Source organism: Styela clava, chromosome 4, assembly GCF_964204865.1.
Source record: "Styela clava chromosome 4, kaStyClav1.hap1.2, whole genome shotgun sequence".
NCBI classification, from domain to species: domain Eukaryota; kingdom Metazoa; phylum Chordata; class Ascidiacea; order Stolidobranchia; family Styelidae; genus Styela; species Styela clava.
This window is the reverse complement of record NC_135253.1, coordinates 8,416,379-8,441,749: the sequence shown is the minus strand read 5'-3', so window position 1 is coordinate 8,441,749 and position 25,371 is coordinate 8,416,379. Positions and strand designations below refer to the sequence as shown.

The 25,371-nt window shown below is 33.2% G+C and overlaps 1 protein-coding gene across 8 annotated transcripts in view; it reads left to right on the top strand.

Moving 5' to 3' along the window:
- LOC120325879 (uncharacterized) overlaps positions 1 to 24,986 on the top strand; it is a 28,109-nt gene extending 3,123 nt beyond the window's left edge. Inside the window, exons 2-29 of one of the 8 annotated variants that reach the window (XM_078111421.1) lie at positions 2,450 to 2,741; positions 3,743 to 3,867; positions 4,672 to 4,692; positions 5,247 to 5,276; positions 5,787 to 5,853; positions 7,143 to 7,252; positions 8,694 to 8,930; positions 9,129 to 9,272; positions 9,760 to 9,960; positions 10,272 to 10,466; positions 10,962 to 11,159; positions 11,673 to 11,849; positions 13,362 to 13,580; positions 15,248 to 15,502; positions 15,706 to 15,849; positions 16,556 to 16,756; positions 17,329 to 17,520; positions 17,757 to 17,921; positions 18,450 to 18,638; positions 18,786 to 18,941; positions 19,653 to 19,883; positions 20,081 to 20,269; positions 20,873 to 21,127; positions 23,296 to 23,412; positions 23,727 to 23,930; positions 24,162 to 24,251; positions 24,495 to 24,633; positions 24,799 to 24,986. In XM_078111421.1, coding sequence (XP_077967547.1) covers positions 2,450 to 2,741; positions 3,743 to 3,867; positions 4,672 to 4,692; positions 5,247 to 5,276; positions 5,787 to 5,853; positions 7,143 to 7,252; positions 8,694 to 8,930; positions 9,129 to 9,272; positions 9,760 to 9,960; positions 10,272 to 10,466; positions 10,962 to 11,159; positions 11,673 to 11,849; positions 13,362 to 13,580; positions 15,248 to 15,502; positions 15,706 to 15,849; positions 16,556 to 16,756; positions 17,329 to 17,520; positions 17,757 to 17,921; positions 18,450 to 18,638; positions 18,786 to 18,941; positions 19,653 to 19,883; positions 20,081 to 20,269; positions 20,873 to 21,127; positions 23,296 to 23,412; positions 23,727 to 23,930; positions 24,162 to 24,251; positions 24,495 to 24,633; positions 24,799 to 24,895 — 4,640 coding nt within the window. In that variant the 3' untranslated portion in view covers positions 24,896 to 24,986. Of the gene's footprint in view, positions 1 to 2,449; positions 2,742 to 3,742; positions 3,868 to 4,671; positions 4,693 to 5,246; positions 5,277 to 5,786; positions 5,854 to 7,142; positions 7,253 to 8,693; positions 8,931 to 9,128; positions 9,273 to 9,759; positions 9,961 to 10,271; positions 10,467 to 10,961; positions 11,160 to 11,672; positions 11,931 to 13,361; positions 13,581 to 15,247; positions 15,503 to 15,705; positions 15,850 to 16,555; positions 16,757 to 17,328; positions 17,521 to 17,756; positions 17,922 to 18,449; positions 18,639 to 18,785; positions 18,942 to 19,652; positions 19,884 to 20,080; positions 20,270 to 20,872; positions 21,128 to 23,295; positions 23,413 to 23,726; positions 23,931 to 24,161; positions 24,252 to 24,494; positions 24,634 to 24,798 lie in introns of all 8 variants that reach the window. The other 7 variants (XM_078111419.1, XM_078111418.1, XM_078111420.1 and 4 more) reach the window with 7 other exon arrangements.
- The last annotated feature ends 385 nt before the right edge of the window (positions 24,987 to 25,371 follow it).

Genomic DNA, 25,371 nt, shown 5'->3' with positions numbered 1-25,371 from the left:
TTGTTTCTAATGTTATTTGAGTTTCATTATAGCCAATCATGGATAGTTGGACGCACTAATCAAAAATACCTTCTAAATTTACACACTGTACCTCAGAAGAAAAATTTTGATGAGGGACTGAGCACCCAATTTTTTATTTTTCGCTTCAAAGTTGAAGCAATTTCTTAAGATCATAAGGCTTAGAGTCTACATACAAATTGATTCGTTGATTACAAATATACATTTCAATAGGTATTAAAAGTGTGCGGTATTAACCCTTGATTTTTTACTGAAAGTCAACTTTCGGTCGAAAAGTAATACATAAACCCAAGTAATAAGAAATGTCTTCCACAAATTTGCCGATTTAATCTGTGTATATAGCTAAAAGTATGATTTACGAAGTACTATATTAGTTTTAACTACGAAGCAAGTATTTTAACGAAACTTGGGCATTCTCTCGTTCTTAAAAGTATGCTTTTGCAATTTATATATTTGTCGAAAAATTCCAATAGTTTAATTATAGAAATTCTCTCGTTTTAGCTAACGCGTGTTTGTCAACAAATGAACACAAACACAAATTTTGCCGCAAGGCGGTTTTCAAGTATCCGATTTTTAACACACCTAAGCGTGCAATAAGTGTAATGTCGCCAATCGAAAAATAACTGACGGATGTACATGCATACTCGTCCGTACATTCTTATACCAATGGAGTTTTCATAGAATTTTTTGGCACATAATGAATATTTATATATAATAGTGAAAAGAGTTATATATGTGTTGATAAATGCGCAAAAAGAATTTTTTTCATACCATATAAATTGTGATATATATTGTTGAAATGAATCACTTCTTTGCCTCTTTAATTAGATAATAAGGAGAGTTGTTCAACAGCAAAATTAATGTCAATTTTCAGATTTTTTTCACTGGCTGAACAATATTAAAACTTTTTCCTAGTGATATAAGTGATATTATATTTATTTGTCGAACAAACTGTATAATAATTTTTTGAATGAGATTTAATAACCGTTACTAAAATTCATAGCCGTCAATTACAATACATCAAATAATCTAATAACCCGCAAAATGTCTCTTATTTATCCAATATATATGAAATAATCATTTTGGCGACGGACTGGAAATGTTGCGCCCAGCGTTGCGCTGGAGCGTTGCGTCCAGCTATGAATTTGATGTCTCCGTGTTTAAAATGTGGCAATCAAAGCCGAACCGTATTTCCTTTCTCCCAATAATATTAGGTCCTAACGCATAAGTGACACGCTGTCTAATCTCCAGCCGGCGCTAAAATATCTCCTAAAAATTAAATACCATGAAACCATATACGTAACAACACAAAAATGAAGATATTTGAAACAAAAGACCTTGAGGCCATATAAAATTTATCGTATACTGAGATACTATCGCTAATTAGTTGTACATACGCGTTCCATACACAGCCATTCACTACCTGGTTTTCGTTCTATGTTGTGTTATGACTTTTCGGATCATTGCGGGGGTGACAGACACCACAAAGCAGTTTTGCCAATAATAATCGTACCTATTACTGTTTGTTCATTTTGTACAAAAAAATAGAATTATGTGTTTTTTTAGAATTTCTAAATATTAGAAGCGATGAGTTGAAAAAAGTACGTCATGGGATTTCTTTTCTTTATTTTGTTTACTTGTTACCTTTAGGAAAAAATTTGAACATATCAATTTCAAGTTTTACTCGAATGCGGATTAAAAATAAACTTTTAGTTTTGCTAATAAGCAATACTTGCGTTGTGTAAAGCGTTGAATGATTGATTAAAAATAAATTTTTTAACGAATGAAATATTTGTAAGTTTTTCATACCTGTCGTGGTAGTGAGCACTCCCCTAAAAATGACACGATAGCGAGTAAAAACTCGTAGCCAATGACGAACGCCGTAGTAGCCGTACATATATATTTATTGTCCCGAAATAATTTAGATTTCGCTAGGTACCTGAAGGCACGCGGCTAAAGATTTTGGGTTAAATCAATGGCTAGTGCGAGTAATTATCCTCTTGTGTGGAGCGTTGTCCCGCAGGTTGACTTTCGTTCGAAGGTTATAAGAGTTCGTATACAATAGCACTCGTCGTTAGTTACCTATAAATGCCGACCACAAAACTGAATTTTTATCAATTTAGTTCACTCTACCAAATTTTGAAAAATTCTTAGCATTGTTCCACCCAATCTTTCACGTATGAAGTATTCTTCAATTCCATGACAAGCACCTAGAAGTTTATCAACGAAGGTTGTTCAATGATCTGTTCAATAAATACACAGTTGCGCATGTCTATTGGAGAAGTGAACAAAATATATGTGCTCTGTCGGTACCGGTTCCATTCCCGTAGCCGAGCACCGAGTTTGCTAAGAAGTTCGACGGACAAGCGCGACATTCTTTATGACATCTAGTTTCGTAAATTTCTCATTCTAAATTTTTCTATTTTGGCAGATGGACAATTTGACAATGTACAACAGCCGATCATACCTCTAGGTTTTGGTGATCAGAATACCCAAAACGGTTTCGGATTACCGGTAGGCAACGGATTTTTATCTGGCCCTCAAATTGGCGGAACAGGACAATTTGTTGGACAACCCCAACAACCACAACAGCCACTGCAACCTCAGCCACCCCTACAACCACAGCCACTCCAACAACCACGGCAACCCCAACAACCACAGCAGCCTCAACAACAACTGCCAGCTCCTACTGCAGAGTGTTGTGCGGTGGTACCCGCGGCTCAGTAAGTTGGCTTAATAACTTTCAGTTCACTCGATCATGTACGAAATCTGTTTTTTTTAAACGAGAGCATAATATAGAGGCACATAATGAATATTTATATATAATAGTGAAAAGAGTTATTTTTGTTGATTAATGCGCGAAAAGAATTTTTTTTCCTACCCTATAAATTGTAATATTATATTGTTGAAATAAATCACTTCTTTGCCTCTTTAATTAGATAATTAGAGGAGTTGTTCAACAGCAAAATTAATGTCATTTTTCAGATTTTTCTCACTGGCTGAACAATTTTAAAACATTTCCCCGGTGATATAAGTGATATATTTGTCGCACAAACTGTATATTAAATTTTTGAATGAGATTTAATAACCGTTACTAAAATTCATAGCCGTCATAAAATAGGCTAATTTAAATATTGATGAATTTATCTGAAACTTGCTGAAAACGAGGTACATTATTACAGTATCACTGTGAAACGTATTGTGTTAAATGGCATACAACGAACTGACGAACAGTAATGTACAACACCTAGTCTTGGATCTTAGACTGCTCTCTATGCATAAAAAATGTGATCGGAATGTTGTGCGAAACTGATTACTCACATACTTAAATAGGCGATGAACATGATATTATTAATCGAATCGATGTGTTATATATAAATCTTTCTCCTACATCCATTGCAGTTGTGCGTGTTCCCCCAACAGCACACTCACACTAAATATGTAACTGTCACTTTAAACAAATATATTTCAAAAGTAATTCTATTCTACTTTGAAGCACAGACTATTACTATTACATTATCTACAAAAGTAGAGAATACGATTTTGAGAATTTGTGAGACTGTTCAGTCATTTACTGATTCAGGTTTATATATGCCCAGGTCAGTTATGTAAATAACTAACCAGATATAGATCTTCCAGCGCATATGTGGTATCCAAATTTATGAATTAACAAGTTTAGTGTATTTGACATATTTATCATAACATTAATGCAATTTTACTCTAGAATCGATTGTGGATTTCCAGGCATAACTGGGCCACAATGTACTGGGAAGGGATGTTGCTTTCGACCAGGCCCGCTAAGCCAATTCTGGTGTTATGAAGCACTTCGACCACCTGTCATTGGCCAAAGTAAATACATATTTTGTTAATTTTTTTTTTCTGTATTGTATTATTACCATTTCTTTGAACGATATTGCTTAGCTTACAAGTGCCCTCTCAAAGAGAAAGGAATTACAACGGACTGATATATTTAAATTTTACGGCGAGACACCTCACTGGAGTTGTGAAAATCTTGGGTATATTTCGATATTTCTGCACCGGTAAAGGAAAACTGATAGCCCCATAGTTTCGTGAAACATGGAACCACTCAGCGACGGCGACAAATCCAGCAGTCCTTTGATGCATAATCTTGAGGTAATAAGCGACGTGATGTCAATCATAAACCCGATGCTCAGAGCAATGCGGCAATGGTTGAATATTAGGCGCGGCGGTGTGGCTCATCGTGATAAGCGTAAGGAATACGCTCGCCACCACACCTCTAATTACTCTGCGTGGGTTCGCAGGTTCGAATCTCATGCGGGATGGTTATGTGCGAGAGGATTGCTGGACTCCTCGTCGCCGTAGGGTGGTTCACGTAACCGCTAGTCGGTTACGGCTTCCTCCACCGTCAAGTCCATGCTTCCGAAAAACAAGTAACTAACTAATCCCATGCTCGACATGGAATGGTAACCGGACGAGAGGCCGTGGTTCGCCATATGGATAAGCCGTCTTATCGACGTACCTCTCCCCCGGGATAAAAATGTAGATCCTATCCTAATATGTAGTGATGTGCCTGGATTTGTGCTTATTTAGCTCCCAGGATCATACATAAAAATGTTACGCAATTTGAGTAGATTTTACGTTTATTACCTATTTTTTATTTGCATTTTTCAGATTGTCCAAAGCTTGTACCACGTAAGTATTGAGTTCCTCTATACTGAATGTTTAAGTTTACAATGTTAAAGGGATTACTAGACGTAATCTTGATCAAAAATTTTTTCTTTTAATCCAGAAAACGTTTTTTGAGTATGTTGAAAAGATATTTTGTGCTTCAGTATTGTTCCTACAGTGAATCCTTTTATTGTTTTTGTTATAGATCAGAAGGGTTTTAGTCCAATTTTGTGACTGCCTTATAAAATTTTGTGACAATTCGATACATTCAATCGCCAACTATACCAATCCAAAACCGATATTAAATTATTCTATCATTGAAATTATTAAAATATAATTGTTTGGTTTCTGGGCCATTTGGGTAAACATGGTTTACAAACAAAACTTTACAAACATTGGTTTCACGCTAGAAACGCCACATTTATATGGTACTCTACTAATTAAGAGCTTTTTGAGACATTCGAGTGTTTGAAAACTGAAATAATACTTCTGCAATTTTATTCACATTTCAAATTTAAATTTCATAAAAAGAAGTTTCAGAATATAGAGTATGTGCAATGTTTCATATTTCATTTCAGCACCTCCACCAGTGCAACCTCAAATACCAGGTATATTGATCATATTTTGTCTAGTTTGCAAGACAAATGAATATTCCTACGATCACCTATTCTAGATTAGTTGAGTGGTCACGGTATTTCATATCTCTTATGGCATCACACAAGTTCAAATTAGAACATAGTTTTCCGTTTATTCGATGACCTTGTGTTTACTTATCATTGATAAGAGATATTGAAACATGACTTACATCCACTATATAAAATCAAAAAGCTTTATAACTCATTTGCTAGATTTCATAAAATGTAAATTTACATTTGTACTTTGCATTTATAGAGTAATAAAGTATATGTAGGTTAGTTTAAAAGATTTAGAGAGTTTTTCCCAAAGATCTATGCATACAAGAAGAACGGAGTTACCATTAAGTAATTACAGTAATTAGTCACAATCTATTTTCAATTTATCTTTTACTAAAGCACTATAAAATTGGTGAACTTGTCTATATTCATATAGAATGAAAGCATTATAATCTGTAATATATTTATTTTTAAATCTCATTCTAGTTGTGACGCAACAGCAACCACAGGTACAGCCACCTCCTCCAGAATGTGTAGTTGACAATTCTAAAAGGTAAATGGTATACTCTTCGTTTTAATTTAATAACAATTTTTACATCTCTAACAAAATCTATGTGATAAGCAATGTTCATAGGATTTCTGTTGCAGGAGTTATGGAGTTATATTTGATTACGCTTCTTAAAAATATTTAGAATGACTTTTTCCCGGATTAAGTGCTGTAGAGCAGTTTATAGTTGGGTCCCACTATTTTTTACCACAGCTTATGGCAACCCATTTAACTTCAATAAATTAATAAAACATTGATGGAGGAAACGAAAATAAGACCTGGCCTGATAATAAGACCTACCGTAATTTGAATTTTAAAAATGAATTTAATTAAACCCTTAAAATACATTTAAATGTGTGGGAGAGGAAAGGTTAAATGACCTGAGGTAAGCTGAAGATCACACCACTATTCAAGATTGTGTGATGTCACAATCATAAATATGATATTTGTCACTTGATTTTTGTATAGGAAATATAAATAAAAACAATGGATGTCGGTTTTTATATAATGTTTATTAAAAAATCTCGTGATTTTCTACAGTGTAATTTTATTTTTAATAAATGAACACAAAAGACCTCTTATAAAAAATGAAAAACTTAGTGTTATTCTTCAAAATAAAATAAATCTAAATCCTGTCTGAATTTTGGGGAAACACGGTAAGAAGTGCTGTACAGTGTACAAAACTGCTATGTGTAAAAAAGCCACATGATCATTCTTTGTGTAGCAAATTTTTGTTTCTTTGAGAAGGTCGTAAAAAAGATATATTTACAGATTGGAATTTAAATTCAATTTTATTTGGGGAACTTGGATATTGTGTATTAAACCTTTCTTCTTGATTACTTTCTACTTTAGATTCGTATGTGGTACTCACCACAAGGATGCTCGAACGAGATAGTATTAAAGCGATAAGTAAAAATAACATGATCTCATGTTATACTTACTATTTCGTTGAAAGAGATCATCTTATTTTTACTTATCAATTTTATTTCTTTTGTTTTTTTGAAGATTTACGTATTCGAGTCGCCACCGATCCTAATAACCAGTATAATTAATCAAAGCTTTCTACATCTTTTCACGATCCACTAAGATTCCTTTTGCGACCCACCAGTGAGTCGCGACCCATTGTTCCGGAACCGCTGCTGTAGAGTGTAGACCAACAATATGTGTGAGTGATCATTACAGCCCTGCACTCAAACTGTCAAAGAAAACAAATTTATTAGCTAACACTAGTGGACGATTTTAAAATTGAACCTCAAATTTATCCTAAGCCTTATCCCATCCCTATCTGTTTCTAGAGTTACATGCGGGACAGGATTAACGCAACAACAATGTTTGGCTCAAAAGTGTTGTTTCGACAGTAATGCTGCAAATGATCCCAAACAGTGCTATTTCAGCAAACTGAATGGTATGCTATTTCAATCAATGATCCTATTATATTTACTTTTGTAACTTGCTGAAGTTTGATATATGGGGCTAGCTATTTAACAATTATAATCTGCTTCTCATTTTTTATCAAAATTGCTTTAATGTGTTATAAACAATTATATTGTGATATGGGCCAATTATGATACTCGTCATGTTTTTGTTTTTTTTATATTATCTTATGTATTGTGCACAGCACCAAAACTCTCAAAATGGTCAGAATGGACAGATTGTCCAAAAACAAACTGTAAAGGGGAAACTAAAAGAACTAGATATTGTAGTTATTTTGATGGACGTCGAGCTCCAAAAGAATTATGTAATGGCAAAGTAAAAGCCACAAAAGCCTGCACTTGTTTCAGTAAGATATTGTCATGCTGTCATGTATGTTGCAACCTATTCAATCCAAATTTTGATTCTCCATAAAAACTTGTAAAATCCAAAACATTCATTTTGTCATGATATTGTCAAGTTCATCATAATTTGAGAAGATGCATTTTTAAAGTAAGCTTTTCTCATTTTCTGTATTTTGTTGTTATTTTACGGGTGGTTGATTACTGTATACATTTGCATGCTATTAACCTTTTTCTAGGAGTTTTCATCACCTGAACTATAATGAACATATCAATGATGCAGTTTAATCTACCGGTATATACCGCAAAATTTGTGGCTTGGCAGCACCCTGAAAGATAAAATTTCCTAACTTAGAATTTTTAATTAGATATTATAGCCTTATGTGTCACTGTCTCATAACCAGCTTTGGTTCCCTGCATCTTCCCATTACCCAGAAAAAATTTTGATTCTGATCTTACTCAATTTTAATGCTATTTTATTACTGGAGAGAAAAAACTAACTTGATTATGACTAAGACTAAATCATTCACTCATTGAACACATATAAGCACATTCATCTAATTATGATTGATTAATACTATTTCATGCCACATACCTTCATCAGTACCTGGATCTTTATATATTCTCTGTTAAATGATCTGTAAAATGAAGTTTGCATGGAATTAAATAACAGCAAAACAAGAAAAACATCAATTTATAGATTCAGATTCAGATATTTTATTTCGTCATGCAAGAATCAATATGAGGCAAAAGAAAAACACAGTAAACTGAAAAAACGAAAAACATTGATTCATTGCAATTGACGCTGGGTCGCGAATAGACTCAATGAGTCATCTAGTCAGCGACACTTTTATAGCACTTTTAATTTTGGAAAAGCAAAAGTTACGAATGTCAGATGTCTTGTTTTTTCTCTGACTTCAAGTTTAATATGAAAATACCTGAGCAATGTGCTAATGGTTGCGTACTGTACAGTTATCTGGACCTAAACTAGACAAATTTCTTAAACCCCTATTGATGTGATTGTTCATTCATTCTTCAAAGATATTTTATAAAGAATATTATTATGGTACACAGCTCCTGCGCCTGTAGAAAAGTGTGAAGACGTTTCAAAAACCTGTGCAAATTTTACCGCTCTGTGTAGTACTGCAACATTCAGCGAGAAAATCTGTAGAAAGACCTGTAACAAGTGTAAGGAGGCTCCACCAAGCAAACCAAGGGCAGCTCCAACTGTACCTCAGAAAACTCTGTCTGTACCCCAAAGAACTCTTCCTGCTCCAACTGCAGCAGTTGTAACCAAACCCACACCAACAGGTGGGAAATTTGTTATGAGCAAAATATCTTTGTAATAGCTGTAACACAAAAAAGAAAAATTGGCCATCTGAATGAATAATTTCTTTGCTTTTGTGTAAGGAAAGTAGAATTCAATTTTTTTATTGATCTCCCGGAACAGTGGATACATCACATATTTTTTTTCATTTGCAAAGTCATTGTTTATAATTTTTTTAATAGCACCTCCATGTGAAGATGATTATCCTCTTGCATGCAAAACTGATGAAATCAAGGCTAATTGTAATGATCCAAAAGAAAGAGAAGATATGAAACTTTACTGTGCCAAGACTTGTGGATTTTGCCCCAAAGCAATTGTCCATAGTGGTAATATATCTTAAAATGCTATATTTGAAAATATTTAGATGAAGAGGTAATAAGAATTGGATATTTACAATACAACAAAAATGTTAGATGAAGTTATATCTATCTCAATAAATTTTCTATTTTTTCTCTATATGCACATATAGAATTTTAGGTTTTATTATTTAAAATGTTTCTGTTAATTTACAGAAATATTTTTCAAAGATTTGGTTATTAGTTTATTTATACATTGTTGAGAATATTTATCTGTATTTGGTGACCTATTTGTCACATCACATATATATACAAATTATATATGATTGAATAAAACATAGTCCTTTTTAATAGCATTTGTTATGTGTTTGTTAGTAGAAACTCTTAACTGGGACTTCACTCTGTTATACTTATTGACTGGTTAAAAATCAAACACTTGAACTGGTGTTTTTGTTTGAGTGGAGAAAAATATTATACAACTGAGATCATTTATATGATTTATATATATCTTATAAAGAATGCAAAGATAAGTATCCAGAAAATTGTAAACAACTCAAGTCAACTTGTACAACTGGTGATCCAAAAGATGTCGAAAGCATGCGGAAAAATTGTCCCCTTACCTGCAATGCATGTAATGAGGTGTCTGCTGCAGCTGCGGCAATTACACCAGCAACTGTCTTGGAAATAACTCTTGCTACTGGTCTTCCCACACCTTATGGTAAGTGTCTCTAACTGATAATACATAATTTAATTCACTTAATCTGAAGCCTACTTGATAATTTAAGTTTACTCAATTATCCCAACATGCGTATAACACTCCAATTACCCGCAAATTCAATCATCTTATGCCATATTGCTTGAGTAGCCTGCAACTGTTCCTCCTGCTCATTAACTCTAATCTGGTCCAATCTTTTCATTATCATCAGAATTTAATATCATGTTGCGTATTTGCTTAGGGCGAAAGAGAGGTCGACACCACTTATTTGAACTGTTGTTGCATAACCTGTTTACATTCATTTCATTTTTCAGTTCCGGTTGATGGTGAATGCATAGACAGAGTAAAATTTTGTGAAAATGCAATTACTTCATGTAACAATGATGGTCCAGGTGGTGATGCCATGAGGGAAAATTGTGCAAAGACATGTAACACTTGTCCAAAAAAAACTTCTGACCCTGTTATTCAACCGGTCAATCCAACTCCAACAGTTCCAACTGGTGTACAGTGTATGTATTCAATCTTATTGTATTTCTAATGAAAAATTGTTTACAATTAGAATGTAACTTGGAAAAAATTCCTGTTTTAATCACTAGTCTTTCACATTCATTTCATGCATTAAATTTTCGTTTGGGTTTCAAATATTGATATTGATATAGAAATATTGATTTCATATAAAATATTCAAACTCATATGAAGTAATGGGGTGAGTGCTAATATTCCTCGTAATGATGCACGCCTTGCTATTTACTATTTTAATAAATATCCCAGCAAGCTTTTAGCCTGATGTATTATATTGGTCACACGAGATTGACAGCGTACAAACGCAACTTCCATTTACTACTCAGATCAACTTTAGAATGATAGCAAAACAAGAACTATTCATTCATTCACCTTTTTCCTCCATTATGAATGTCTTCACTTTTGTTTGTTGAAAGACTTCTTTAGGGAGAATAAATTATTGGTTGCGCTCTCATAAAATTATTATTTTGTGCTATTTTCAGCTGATTGTATTGACAGAGTTTCATATTGTGAAAGAGCAAAAGCTTCTTGTAATGAAAAGGGTGAAATAGGAGATGGCATGAGAGAAAATTGTAAAAAAACATGTGGCATGTGTGGAAAACCTGCAACCATCTTTGTTCCAGCTGTGTCGCCTACACAAGCTATTCTACAGTTAATAGAAACAGCAACTCCAACTCCAAGTAAGATGTATAATCATTTGAATTCTATTAAACTGAGTTTTTCTGTTATAACCAAATCGATAAAAATTAATATTTCAATATACTACATTAATACCATTATCATCATGGTGCTTAGATGTATTTTACAGATTAATATAATACACCATAGTCTATAAAAAGTACTGTACTTGTCTTATAATATCACATATTAAACTCATGGACCTAACTAAGAGCAGATGAGTTTTTTACTTTTAATTACCAGGCTTTTGCATATGGTAAGTTTCAAATTATTTAAGATGTTCCAGGCATGTAGAATTGATAACAAATTATTCCTACTTGGCTGAGTGAAAACTGGAAGAAACTTGTTGACTTTCTGGCATTTTGTTGTCAAATTCAATCTTTGCATACTTGAATAAAAATTTATTCTACTATGTAAAAAAATTGATTTATGAAGTTTGGATAAATTTTTTGTATGTCATTGGGTTATGACACTATTATGACAGCATAAGTCTGATTTTTTCAATAACACGATAGGACCTGCAGTAGCTGGAAATTGTATTGATAAAATTGACAACTGTGCTTCGACGATAAACCTATGTTCAAGTACCGGATCAATTGCTGAAATAATGGCGAAAAGCTGTCAACTGACATGTGGAAAGTGTCCAAATCAGCAGCGCCCACAACAACCTAGACCAACTCAACCCAGGCCAGGTACTTTGGCTCTGCCTCTGGCTTTAAGTCAATCTACTGATATTCCTGCTTCAAATTCTTCTGCTTCCCCAACTTTGCAAAGTAAGGCAATAACTGCTGCACTGCATGTAGCTAATAGCATTCAACATTTTCACAAATATATAATCTCATTAGTTGATGAATAGTAGTGTTCATCAAAGATAAATTTTCTACTTGGAAAACAAAAATTTTGGAAACAATATTTTAATCATAAATATGCTGGATCTTTCTATGTTTCGTTGATAATGTTCATCTGCATAAACTTATTTTGCATGACATACATTGTTTCTGGCGGCGACTGGCACAATACTTCATTCATCATGGTACCTGTTATTTTATATTGTACCAACTAACATACCAATGGTACTTGGACTAACTGAATGTATTATTCATTTATTCTTCAAAAGTGCATCATCGTTTCATGATAAGCTATTGTATCTAGCAGATGTATGTACAATAAAACATCAATGTTTAAGACTCATAACCAGGACAAATATTATAATTACTGTAAAATATTTATTAAAAATTTGGAGAAAAATTATAATACTGTATTCTCATCTCTAAGATATACAAAATTAATATTGGCCTGGTTAAAGTTTTTATTCAGCATCAATATACTTTTTAGTTGATGAAGTCAATTTACCTGCTGCAATACAATATGTTCAAACTAACTCACTAACAATTAAATGTATTAATCTATCAATTATTAATTTATCGTCAAAACTAACTCAAATCATTATGAATAATAAGAGCTCAAAACTAAAACCATTGTAATAATCAACAAAATAACAATAACAATATTATATTTCTTATATTTTTGTTCATAACAGTTTAAAAACTAATTTGCAACTCTGAATGATTCGGAATCATGCCTAAATTTGAAAATCTTTGTTTGGTTGTACAAAATTAAATCATCATTCAGAAATAAGTGCTGTAGGTTAAGAGTTTAATATGCCTTCTCAAATGAAAATTGGAAAGAAAAAATGAAAAATAAACTTGTAGCTTTATTAAACAATTTATTCATCATTTTAGTGCATCTGTAATCAGGATAGAATTTACCGAAGAATTCTGAAATATTAATCTAATCAAACATCAATCTGTATGTTTGACTTTATTTTTAAAATTAATTATATAACAAGATTCAAAAATAGATGTTCAAAGTGGAATAAAATCAAATTTACAAAATTATTGTCTGGAAATATTATAATATAGGTAGTAATTATATAGCTATTATTATCATGCCTTTGTAGTTAGAGAGCTTAATTTGAGACAATTACTGTGGTTGATTTTGAAACTATTTATTAAGGATTCAATGGCCAATATTCTCATATACCGAAATTCAAATGAAAATTTTACAAATTAAAAGGATGATATTATGGCCAGTCTAAAATTTAAATTTGATTCTGATTCATTTATTGAGTTGCAACATGTTAAGTTTAAAAATGAAAAAAAAAATTAATACTCGCCCAAGTGTAAACTATAAACTATTTGTAGACATACAGCAAACTTGTCAAAATGATTTGAGTAACAGTGATTGTGAAGTGAAGAAATATTTGTGCTCTGATCGTGACTCATACTGGCAACAATTGTGTCGTCGAACATGTAATACATGTGGCCAAGTATTTGAATTTGTGGACACAAATACAAATAAGCCTTTCATTCCAAGAGCAACTCCAGCTCCATCTCCACCAAGACAAATTCGTCCTGCCCCAAGTAAGCTGCATAATTTCTAGGTATATATTTGGCTTTTCTGCTTATCTTTTATGCACCAAGTACAAATCCTGATCATATTGGACCTTCTTGGAGAGGAGGCTTTGAATTCTGCATGGAAAAATATTTGTGAAAGTAATCAAAGATACTCTTTGGTTCAAGTAATCTCTGATTACAGTTGTTGTTATCTTCTCCCCGCCCACTGGATCATTAAAATGGCAATTCATACTTTTATTAAACCTGGACTGGTATCCAGGCATAAACGTAACAACATTTCAGTGATAAAAATTGATAACAATACCGGCTTTAATTCCAGCTCACAATACATGAAATGCTGTAACGGCCTTTATGACAATACAAAATAATTGATTAGATCATTTTCTCGCAACTTTTGTAAAGTGCATGAGTTGTGATCCGAGGGGGACCGAGAGAGTAAACGATAACTAGATATGACTTTGCAGCTAATTATTCCCTGCAAACAAAGCTGTTTGAAAAATAAAATTTCATTGACTTAAATTAACGAACACAGAAATCTAAAATAACAGTGAGAGGGACTTTTATGCGGTTGGGAGACTATCAAAAAATATAACTCTTTGAGTGGAATTTCCCTTTTCAAAAAAGGATCAGATTTGCTGTAACATTATAAACTTTTATCGGTTAATTCATATACATACGAATCCATGTTCCATCTCATGAATTTTTATAACGCCAAGTACCAGAAGTTGCCTAAGTGCTGATATAAGTGCTGTGTGTGTAAAGGTCAAAACTACAAAATACCCGTTCTCTTGAGATAAATGTGCAAAACATTCATTATCTTTAATCATAGTTTCATTATTATATTTCTAAGATTTTGTAATTATAATTTGCATACCGTTCATTGGTTATGGATTTTTTTTCTATACAATGTTCATTATTTTTTAGCTAGATGTAACTTCTGTCCACAATAATATAGTTAGAAATTAAGCATATATTCCAGAATGTAGCTGAAACTTTTTTAACAGAACTTAGATTTGTTTAACTGATCGAGATTTTCCACTCATATATTATTTTATCTATTCTTTGTTATTGCATGATGAGATCATCATCACTTCTTGGTTATAGGTTCAGAATCTTTTTCTTTCAAACTTATTCTTTTTTTCGCCAAATGAGGCTCTGAATATGTAGACTGTTTTACTTCATCAGCATTACTTGATTTATTAAAGTGAATCAAGTAATGCTAGAAAATATTGAACTAGTGAACTTGAACCAAGTAAGATACGAAATAGTAGTGATCATCAGAACAAATATTTTTCATTTTTGCTTATTTTATTGTTTGCCTTATCATTTTTTGCCTTATCTGTTTAAAATTGACATGCAAATTTATATTCAGTAATTTGGCTCTTTTGTTGCTGAATTTTCTTGATTTATGTGCTTTATACTGCCAGATTTCTATGTGATTAATCCTGATATTTTTACTCATTTCTGAAGGTCAAAGTAAAGCATGTAAAATATTACTCATAGAAAACAGATCAAACATAACCGTATGTACAGCTCAATGGTAGTTGATAGTTGATGATAGTGCCACATACAGCAGTAATAGGGTTAATAATTTAGCCATAGTTTATCAACATCTTAGTGTTTTCAACATTTGTATACCAAGCCAAAGTAATTTTACAATTTGATATTCTTAGATTGTAAAGATGGTATTCGTGATTGTCCAAAACACCCAGAACTTTGTGACTTGCCTCAAAGTGGTTGGCCAGCTACTTGTCGCAAGACTTGTAATACCTGTGGTAAAAATATAGTTGTTCCCACCCGAGCACCAAGGCCAGCTACACCTGCACCAAGGCCAGCTACACCTGCACCAAGGCCAGCTACACCTGCACGAAGGCCAGCTACACCTCGCATCATTACACCAGCACCAAGGCCAAGTCAAACTGCTCCAAGTACAAAAATTTTTTGTAATGGTAGAAGTAAAAAAAAGATTACTAGAAAACGAAAGAGCAAGCAGAATTTGCAACTTAAAATTTCTTTTATTTTGATGCATTAAGCATTTAGAACCACTAAACAGTAGTACTAAAATTAAAGTTTAGAATTAAATTGGAATTTTGCAGCAGAAATATTCTGAAAATTCATTTATGTATTTCAGATATTCCGTCTTGCAGAAATAAATTATTGGAATGTGATCAACTCAGTTATCTTTGTAATGAAGCTGGTAGCTCATGGAAAGTTGATTGTCCTATAACCTGCAATACTTGTCCCAAGGTGTCTTCAACAAAGCCTCCTGCTGAAGGTCTAATGTTTTACGTGATGATTGTATTTGTAATATTTAGTTTCAGTAGTTATTGATATCTACGATAAAATACCATTTCTACGCGATATTCACTATGAAAATGTGTTGTCTGTGAATAAGGCAAATGAAAATTTTATTGTATAATATACAATAGGAGCAATCGATATATGAGTTAGTGCTTGATTGCTGTGCTTGATATATATATTTCATGTTAATTCGAGTTACAGTGCATTCATATTGTATATACCACGCTCATTCAATTGGATGACCAGCATTCATATCACGCTCATTCAATTGGATGACCAGCATTAATTTCCCTATAGTGGACTGGTAATCAGACTGCAATATGAGGCTGTTTTGACCAAGCTTCATAGCCATGGTCTCGCTCCCAATAGTATAGAATCCTAACCTTATCTTATTTGCAAACATTAATGTGGCAGATTTTTACCACACCATTTTTCACTTGATAACAATGATTAAAGTCTATTTCACTCAAATATCAATGTTTTGTTAAAAGTTGGAACTATTCAAATTCCAGCTAACAAGATGGAAAGAAAAGTTGAAGTCTGGATAATTTGCACTCTAGATTGCTGATTATTTTGTGTTCATTTTATGTTTCGTTCATGCATGTTAGATAAATAAAATGATTTTTGTTTTTTAAATAATGATGTTGATATTAAATGAATATTTGATTTGTATATTTCAGAGTGCGAAGATTTGTTATCGACATGTTCCACTCAGAAAAAGCTGTGTTTTGAAGGAACCGCAGATGTTGTCAAAGCCATGAGAAGTATATGCCAAATTACATGTAATTCGTGTAATAAAAATGAAGCAGCAACAACGATTGCAACACCCCAACAACCAGTGGAAATAACTGTTATTATTCCCGGTTCTTGGACAAGTACAGGTAAGCAAATATTTATTCACTTATTCCAAAGAAACAAGAAGTCAACCAAAGATCTTAGTTTATCGTCAAGCATCTATGAAATATCATCATCTTGCTAAGGCAGGATCAGTAATGAGTTTTTCAGATTTTGGTTACTGGTTACATATACAGTCATTTGAATTTCAAATTGATGTACAAACAATTAAAACATACAATCTTGCATATGATAATCAAATATACTATTTATAGCAGGGGTGTGCAACATTTTTTGTTGTCTGGCTATATAACCAAATTCAGACATCTAGCTAAGCCACCAAAATTTAAGTCTTACAGTAATAAAGGCACGGCGCAAATCGGCAAAAGATTTAACGCAGCGACAAGTGCAAGGATAAACTGTAGATTTTTACTCATGTGGGAGCCTTTTAAACATAAATTATTGGATTAGGACAAGGACCACACTGAATGACTGGGTGGGTCGGATTTTGGCCTGGGGGTTAAATGGTGTATTGTGCTGTTTGAGTTTTTTTTTCTTATTTCATCTCACTATTGTAAATTTATTAACATGATTATATATGGCTCTTTGTTTTTTCTAGTATTGCCACCATGTGAAGACACAGCTCCATCATGTAAGGCAATAGGCCGACTTCCAGGTTTTTGTGAAAAAGAGGAATGGCAATTTCGTTGCCCAAGTACTTGCAATACCTGTGAAAAGCAAGGATTATCTGTTACGTTTCCTACTGTTTCACCAACACAACCTGCCCCTGTTCCTTCCTCTTTTACGGCAGGTAATATATTTTGTTCTGGCTAGAGTGAGGGTTTTATAATAATTTTTGTTTCATTTTTGATATTTCAGTGCTGAAAATTTATTTCCACCAAAGATTTATTAATTTTCAATTTTGACTTTCTTTGGTCATAAAAAATTGCAATGCCTTAAATAATATATACCGGTAGATATAAAATTAACAATGCCTTCCCCTGAAATACTACTTGATACCAACATTCAACTCAATTCATTTTCCAGTGGCAGGTTGCAGAGATTTGCAAGACAATTGTCCAAATTACAAGAATTTTTGTAATCTTAAAAGCAGTTCATGGAGGCAAACTTGTCCAGTTACTTGTAATGCCTGTAATGAAATTGCTTCTCCAGTTACAGTACCGACACAACCTTTGATGCAAGTTCAACCAAGTGAGAATTGTTTTTATTTAGTATTTATGGATATTTGGCAATTTGTTAAAGATTGTAATCTTTACACTATCAATGATATTTAAAAATTCAGTAACACACATGAATAGTACTCAATGAATTATCGAGATGTCATTTTATAAAGGACAAATGATAAAACAGCATGCAAATGTAGTTTTATTGAACAACAATTTTCAAAGCATCCAAAATAGGTATTACATTAGGCGAATTGCATTGAAAATGTACATCACTATATATAATATTTCAGTCCTCAGAATGCAGGAAGAATGGCGAAATAAAAATATACTTATATATATATATGACCTAAACAATGAAAAAGGTAAAGAGACCAAAAAGTAACATAGCCCATGAGAAAATAAATAACTGGAGATTTAAAACTGGTTTCTTTAGCTACTAGGGCTCTCCCCAACCTAACCCTATTTTTTAAATTCATGTGCTTAACAATTTTATAACTTATTTACTATACCAAAGTGATTTTCAGTATGTTTTATCTGATATGGTTTTCACTAGCTTGCGTGGACACGAGAGAAAACTGTGCGGAGTTCAAAATGCTATGTGATGCATCAGATGATATGTGGAGAAGAGAATGTCCTAAAACTTGCAATACATGTGGGGGCGGAACTGTACAACGACAACGAGTGGTGCAACCTGCACAGCCACAGAGAGCCGTACCAGTACGACAGCCTGCATCCACATCAGGTAATGCTTTCTCTCTATATTTTACTCATTTGTTGGAAATAAAAGGCTGAACAATTACTATATTCGTTTACAATTACAAGTCCTGAAAAGATCATTACTTATATTGTCATTTGATAAAATCTTCAATTATTACCGGTAATATTTTAGGATCAACTTCCGAATGTAAAGATACTCGATCAGATTGCAAAGCAGCGAGTCAACTTTGTAGTAAAGAAGACAGTGGATGGCAGGAGGTTTGTCCAGTAACTTGCAATGTGTGCAACAAGGTTAAACCAGCTACACCACAAAGGCCATTTACACCAGGTAAAAAGGCCAAATTTGCTTGCATCTAGAATGTTGTTACATGAAATGCGATGTTGACTGAAGAGTAATCATCAGCACATTCAGGAGTCATTATTGAACAATAGAACAATATGCCAACTTCTGTACCATATTATCATACGCCATCTCCACCATTTCCAATGAAGTGACAAATGCTATAATGAAATAACACAAGGCTTGTGCTCATCATTTTACTTAGAGTGTAATGAACTGTATAGAAGTATTTCAGTTCTCGAATAGCCATAGCCAAAGCCATGGTTAGAGAAAAGTGATAGATTTGTCTTGTTTAAAAAGTGTGACATTTTGTTCTTATTTCCAGTTTACAGATCTATGATACTTTTTCTGTGATAATTTTTTTAAACCGTTTTTATAAGATTCAAATTTCACATTGCAATATGTTGTGCAGGAGGATTTGGTAGAGATATTTGAATATTTCAATGTAATTATATCCTAGTGTATTCGACATTTATTCTCATATCTTATGATATCAACTTATATCAATTTAAAGTGTGAAATTGATTTATATTTAATATAATTTCTGATTTATTGAAATTTCTCATCTTGCAATGCTATTTGAAAAAAAAATTTGTTATTTTTTTAAAAAAAATAATCTGTTCAGTATTTGCTTATCCTGTATTCAGACGATTTGCATCATTTCAATTTACTCAAACCTAATTATTAAATTTATTTCAGTTGCTTCACAATGCGAAGATACTAGACAAGATTGTAAAGCAGGGCAAAGTCTTTGCGAAATACAGAACAGTGGTTGGGATAAACTTTGCCCTGTAACATGCAACAAATGTGTCCCCAGCGGGGGTTCAATAGTACAACCTGCAGAGCCAGTACGACCTGTACAACCAGTACGCCCTGCACAACCAGTACGCCCTGCACCACCAGTCAATCCAAGGCCTGTCGTTCTACCAGGTAACATATAGGTTTTTGAATACTTTGAAAACAGCACATTATTCAGAAGAATTCTCACAATTCAAAAAATTGCTAAAACTAAACAAGATCACAGGAAGCCTCCATAATTCAGAACAACCAGAAATAAAAATCTTATGATACATTTAGTTCAAATTATTTTAGCATCTCCTATTTCAATTGTTCAATCAAAATTTTAGTAGCATCACAATGTAGAAATACAAGAGATGATTGTAATGACTTAAGTCAACTTTGTGGTATACCAAATGGCGTGGATGAAATCTGTCCAGTAACTTGCAATACCTGTGGGAAAATAGCCACTACAGTGACTACTACAACTACACAGGCACCACAAACTCCACCAGCAGTACCACCTCAACAAGCAGGAGGTAAATGTTGAGCTATTTTAGCATAGGTACTCTTTTAGTAGTTTGGTGTACTTTCATGTGGGACATTGTAATGTATCGTAGGGATATTTTTAATGTAATTATATAATAATGTAATGAGCTTTACAATATTATTTCTTCATTCAAATGTGGGTATAAATGTCATCAATATACTTCATGATATTTGCATTCGAAGCTTATGCGAACCCCACTTTACTATTTCAATGGTTAGAACACTGAGCTGAGCAACAAAATTAGGTAATTGTCAACCTGGAAAATACCAGTTATTGAATGTGAGTCATAAACTATCAAGTGCAAAAAGATTGATATGCTTCCCACTGTCATAAATAGTTTTATAAAACTTCTAATCGAATTTGTTTACAACAATGGAACATCATAAAAAAATCTTGCAAAAATTACCAGTGCAATTCAATTGAAATCAAAAAATATCAGTTTTACATTCATATCAATATTTTTTGACCTTGAAGAGCTAACAATTTATTAAATATTATATACCATTCTGTATCGAATATGGTATTTATAACACTAATCTTACTGTCAATTATGTACTGGTGATAATAAATTATCGCATGTTGTTATTTACAGCTCAGATATGTAGAGACAATATTGCGGACTGTAGTAAATTCAAAGTCCTGTGTACTCAACCAGGAAATACTTGGAGAACTGACTGTCCTGTAACATGTAATACCTGCCCCCAAGGATCAATTCGGCCTCAATTACCTAACATACCCAGGCCTCTACCACCCACTCAACCCCCTGTCATTCGAACACTTGCTCCTTTAACTACTCAACCTACCTCTCGTGCCCCAGTAGTAGCTCGTCGACAAGTTAACGTACCAGGTATGCCCTTATGATGTTAGACATGATATATATAGTCATGCATCTGGCAATATTTATAATGACGTAAAAATAATTGCTCCAATACCAGATATGTTTCAATAACAAGACAAATGTGTTACCAAGTTTTGCAGACATTATTTTAACTTTTACTGATATAAAATTACCATTTTCAAACTTACCATAAGTTTTAAACTAAATTCTATGGTTACGTATATCACAAGTACTTGTTTGTAACTACTAATATAGTATATGTAGTGGTGTTTGGCTCAATGATTGTTTCATTGTGTTATGTCACTATGTGGTGAAGAATTTCTGTAGCATTTTATTTTGGATGATTTCACGTACTTGCAGAATTGTTTGAATATTCCCATAACCAACCAGGTAAAATAAGCAAATGAAGAATACACACACGCACATTAGAGATGTACCAATACAACTTTTGTCGCCGATACCGATCTGATACCAGCTAAAAACGACGATACCGATACGCCGATACTACAAAAAGGCCGATATGACCGATATTCCGATACCGATACTATGTAATTATTACTTAATTAGGTGTGCTGTGTAGGGCAGACGGGTTAAAACAATGGTCTTTGAGTGTTGTTCATAGTACACATTATTTCAAATCGAAAAGATATATCACATAATATGGAATTAATGTTTGGTATCCATATAATTTAACTGATTAAGATACATTGTACAGTAACGATAGTAATCTCGGTGTTCAATTAGAAAACTCAGAAGCCGGGATGACCAATTTGAATTTAATGTTAATATCGAAACCTTCGAATATCGTTATTCGTGTTAAAAGAATATCGAATATCACCCACACGTTCTAGCGTCTTCGTTCGAATTAAAGGCATTTTACAAATATTTTTGTTCGGAGCTAATCGTAATCGTCAACGCAATAAGTCAAAGCCAACATGAAAGATAATCAATCAGCACCGACCAAAAGAAGGCCTACCTATAACCGTCGAGGATGTTTTTTTACTTTACTATTTTATATTATTATACAACTGCTATCATATATTTTGAGACAGTCTAGGGCTGCTAGGTGGTCATGTCAATATATCTATAAAGAAATTGTGTAGTTAAACAAAATTGAAATTAATACCTGCGTAGAGGGATGATTGTGTCGGAATTTAGTTTATCGATGTCGACAGACTAAATGACACTCGTGGTTGACGACAAACATTCAGAATTTATACCCGTGCCAAAAGTCCATGTGCCGTTAATAAGGACCCCAATTCAGTGGCGTATCTAGGGTGTGGCAGCCATGGCTCGTGCCATGGGCGCCGTTTGAGCAGGGGCGCAAAAACAGCGAGAAGTATTAATAATAAAACGTTTTATTGAAATAATTTCAAATTGAGAATAACTGGAACTCGTATTTTTACTCAAATAATAACGTAGAAGTATCCTAATTCATTAATATTCAATATAAATTGTCAAACAACTATCAATGGGGGCGCATTCTTGGACTTTGCCATGGGCGCCATTTTAAGTAGATGCGCCACTGCCCCAATTCCACTGTATGATTTAAAACTGGTCGCCTATAGTTGCTTTTTGTTATGTGCTGTGTTGATATATTTCTTGTCAATGTCAATAAAAAATTTGACAGCGAAATACCCAAATTAGTTGAGCTAGTTTGGCTGATAAATAGCTAAAAACAAGTAAATCCCATTCTCTCGCGGGGTTGGGGACATGTATGGCTCATAGCTCACGATCTCTCCAGACAAAAAATAAATTAAAAAGTAGTATTCCAACTTATCTTTGAAAACATTCTGGACCATATCAAAAAGGTAAATATATCGTAAATATCGGCCTTATTCTAACCGATACCGATACATGGCCGATACCGATACATTGGTACATCTCTAACGCACATATCTTACATACATGTATTAGGTAGCTGAAATCCTAGTAATATGGTGAACGACATGCACTTGCCCTTCAACTAGGAGTGTATTAACCCACGATACAAAACTAGAGTCCAGCAATCATCTCCTGCATGATCATATTTCACAGGATTTAAACCTGCGACTCAGCTTAATCGGTGGTGTGCTAACGAGTGTGTTACTAACACGGTTGACATGACAAGGTAATTCTTCTGTGTCTACTATGCAAGACAGACAACAAATCATATAGTTTATTTATTTTTTGCTAAGGTTGTGTTAATGAATATGAAAAATGTGATGAATTGGTTGACACCTGTACAATTGGAACTGAAGAAAATAAAGCCATAATGCGTAAAGTTTGTCCTGTGACATGCAATACATGTGGAGGTGGAGTAGTATTTTAAAAATGTATTTGTAAAATATATTTTTGTACGAATTGTTAAATTTCACCATTAAACAACTTTAAAAATGACACTCAAAGTAGAAACTAAGCTAATATAGTGAATTTGAGATTCATGGTGGCACTCAAAATGACACTCAAAGTAAAAACTAAGCTAATATAGTGAATTTGAGATTTTTGCTTTGTCTGTAACCTAGCTTTATATAGAGAAAGCCTTGCATCCTTGCCTATAAAAAATTGTATAATCAAACCATTATGGCAATGCAGACCAAGAACCTGTTTAAAACTTAGCCATATTCAGTTTCAGTCTCAGAATGCGAAGATACAATGCCAGAATGCAGAGAGCAAAGTTCTTTGTGTGAGGAAGGGGAGGCAAAGCAAGTGGAAGCGATGCGTCAGGTTTGTCCTGTAACATGCGGAACGTGTGGTAAAGATTCTGATTCAACAGCTTTATCTGAAGGTGGTAGTGCTGTCTCTACTCAAACAGGAGGATCGACACAGCAAAGTTAGTCTTGTCTACCTTTTTTGAATGATACAACAATGACTTGCTTTTGACCAACGTTATTTATGATAAAAAATTTTATCAATTTTTTTGGTACACATATTTGTAAATAGAGTATTAGAAGGAGAGTTATGTTAAAAAAAACTTGAATTATTCGAGTGAATGGTCCTGGGTATTTTGAAAATATTATATGAAGCTGAAATTATTATTTTCTCACCAATTTATCTGTTTTAGATCCTTCTGGTGTCTGGTCAGACTGGACAACTTGCTCAGTAACATGCGGAACAGGACAGCAAGCAAGAGCTTTGATTTGTCCAAAACAAGGTGAGTGAATTTTATCTGATATGGTGGTTTGATTATAAACAAATTTATGTTGGTTATTGTTTTTCAATTGTTAGTGGTTAATTGTTTCGATTGGATGGCAACTAACAGTAAAAAGAGTATTCTATGACAAAGTGTTTGAAATAGTCTAGAAGTAAATAATCAAACGCTTAGCCAAAGATGCTTGCAATATGAGATAGCATTGCCTCAAATAAATCTGTGAGTAACTTATGCTTGAAAATTCAGGGGAATCAGACTGTCAATCAAGACAAGAAATAATTCAGTGTTTCGCTAAACCTTGTGCGCAACAGCCCGCTGTTGTTACTGCTGCAGAAGCAAACAAACGAGGAAAAATTTGTGAAACAAACTCCTCAGGAGATGATGTGTAAGTGAAAATGACAGTAATTCTTTTAAATATGAATTTTTGATTTCATTCAAAAATGAACATGTTTTATATCTTTCAATCCTATACATAATAGCATGGCCAAAAACTGCTGTTTTTTCAACTTTAAGTCCTTTACACTCATCCCATGTACATTTTGTTCTTTAGTTGTGAAAGCTTGGCAAAAAATATGGGTGAAGGTGTTATGTGTGAAAATGAAACATTGGCAAACAACTGTAAAAAGACTTGCAAGAAGACATGCTAAATATCATATTGATTGGAAATCTTATCTTTTTTAATGAGAACTTGTTCTGTAACAACTTGAATAAGAAATAATAAAATAATTGTTAAGCTGTCATGAGTTTCGAAAATGAGAAAGTAGCCGCATACAATTTTTTTATCGATGCTGAATATGATACAGTTTTATATTTTAATACAAGTTTGACACGTCATATTGTAATAGGAATAAAATAACTTGGAAGTACCAATATTTTTTTCGAAATATATTCAGCCTGAATCTTAGATGAATTCTACTTACTTCTCAAGGTTTCAACTCATTTTATGTGTATAATATTAGTTGAGTAAGAACTAGAAGAACAACATTGTTGAATCTATTAAAATAAGATAAAGCCTTATAAATTTGTTATATGGTTTTTAAATTACCAATTAAATGTAAAAAACATTATAATCTCCATGTTGTGATTCAAAACCATTCCAGAGTACAAAAGTTTAAACATGAAT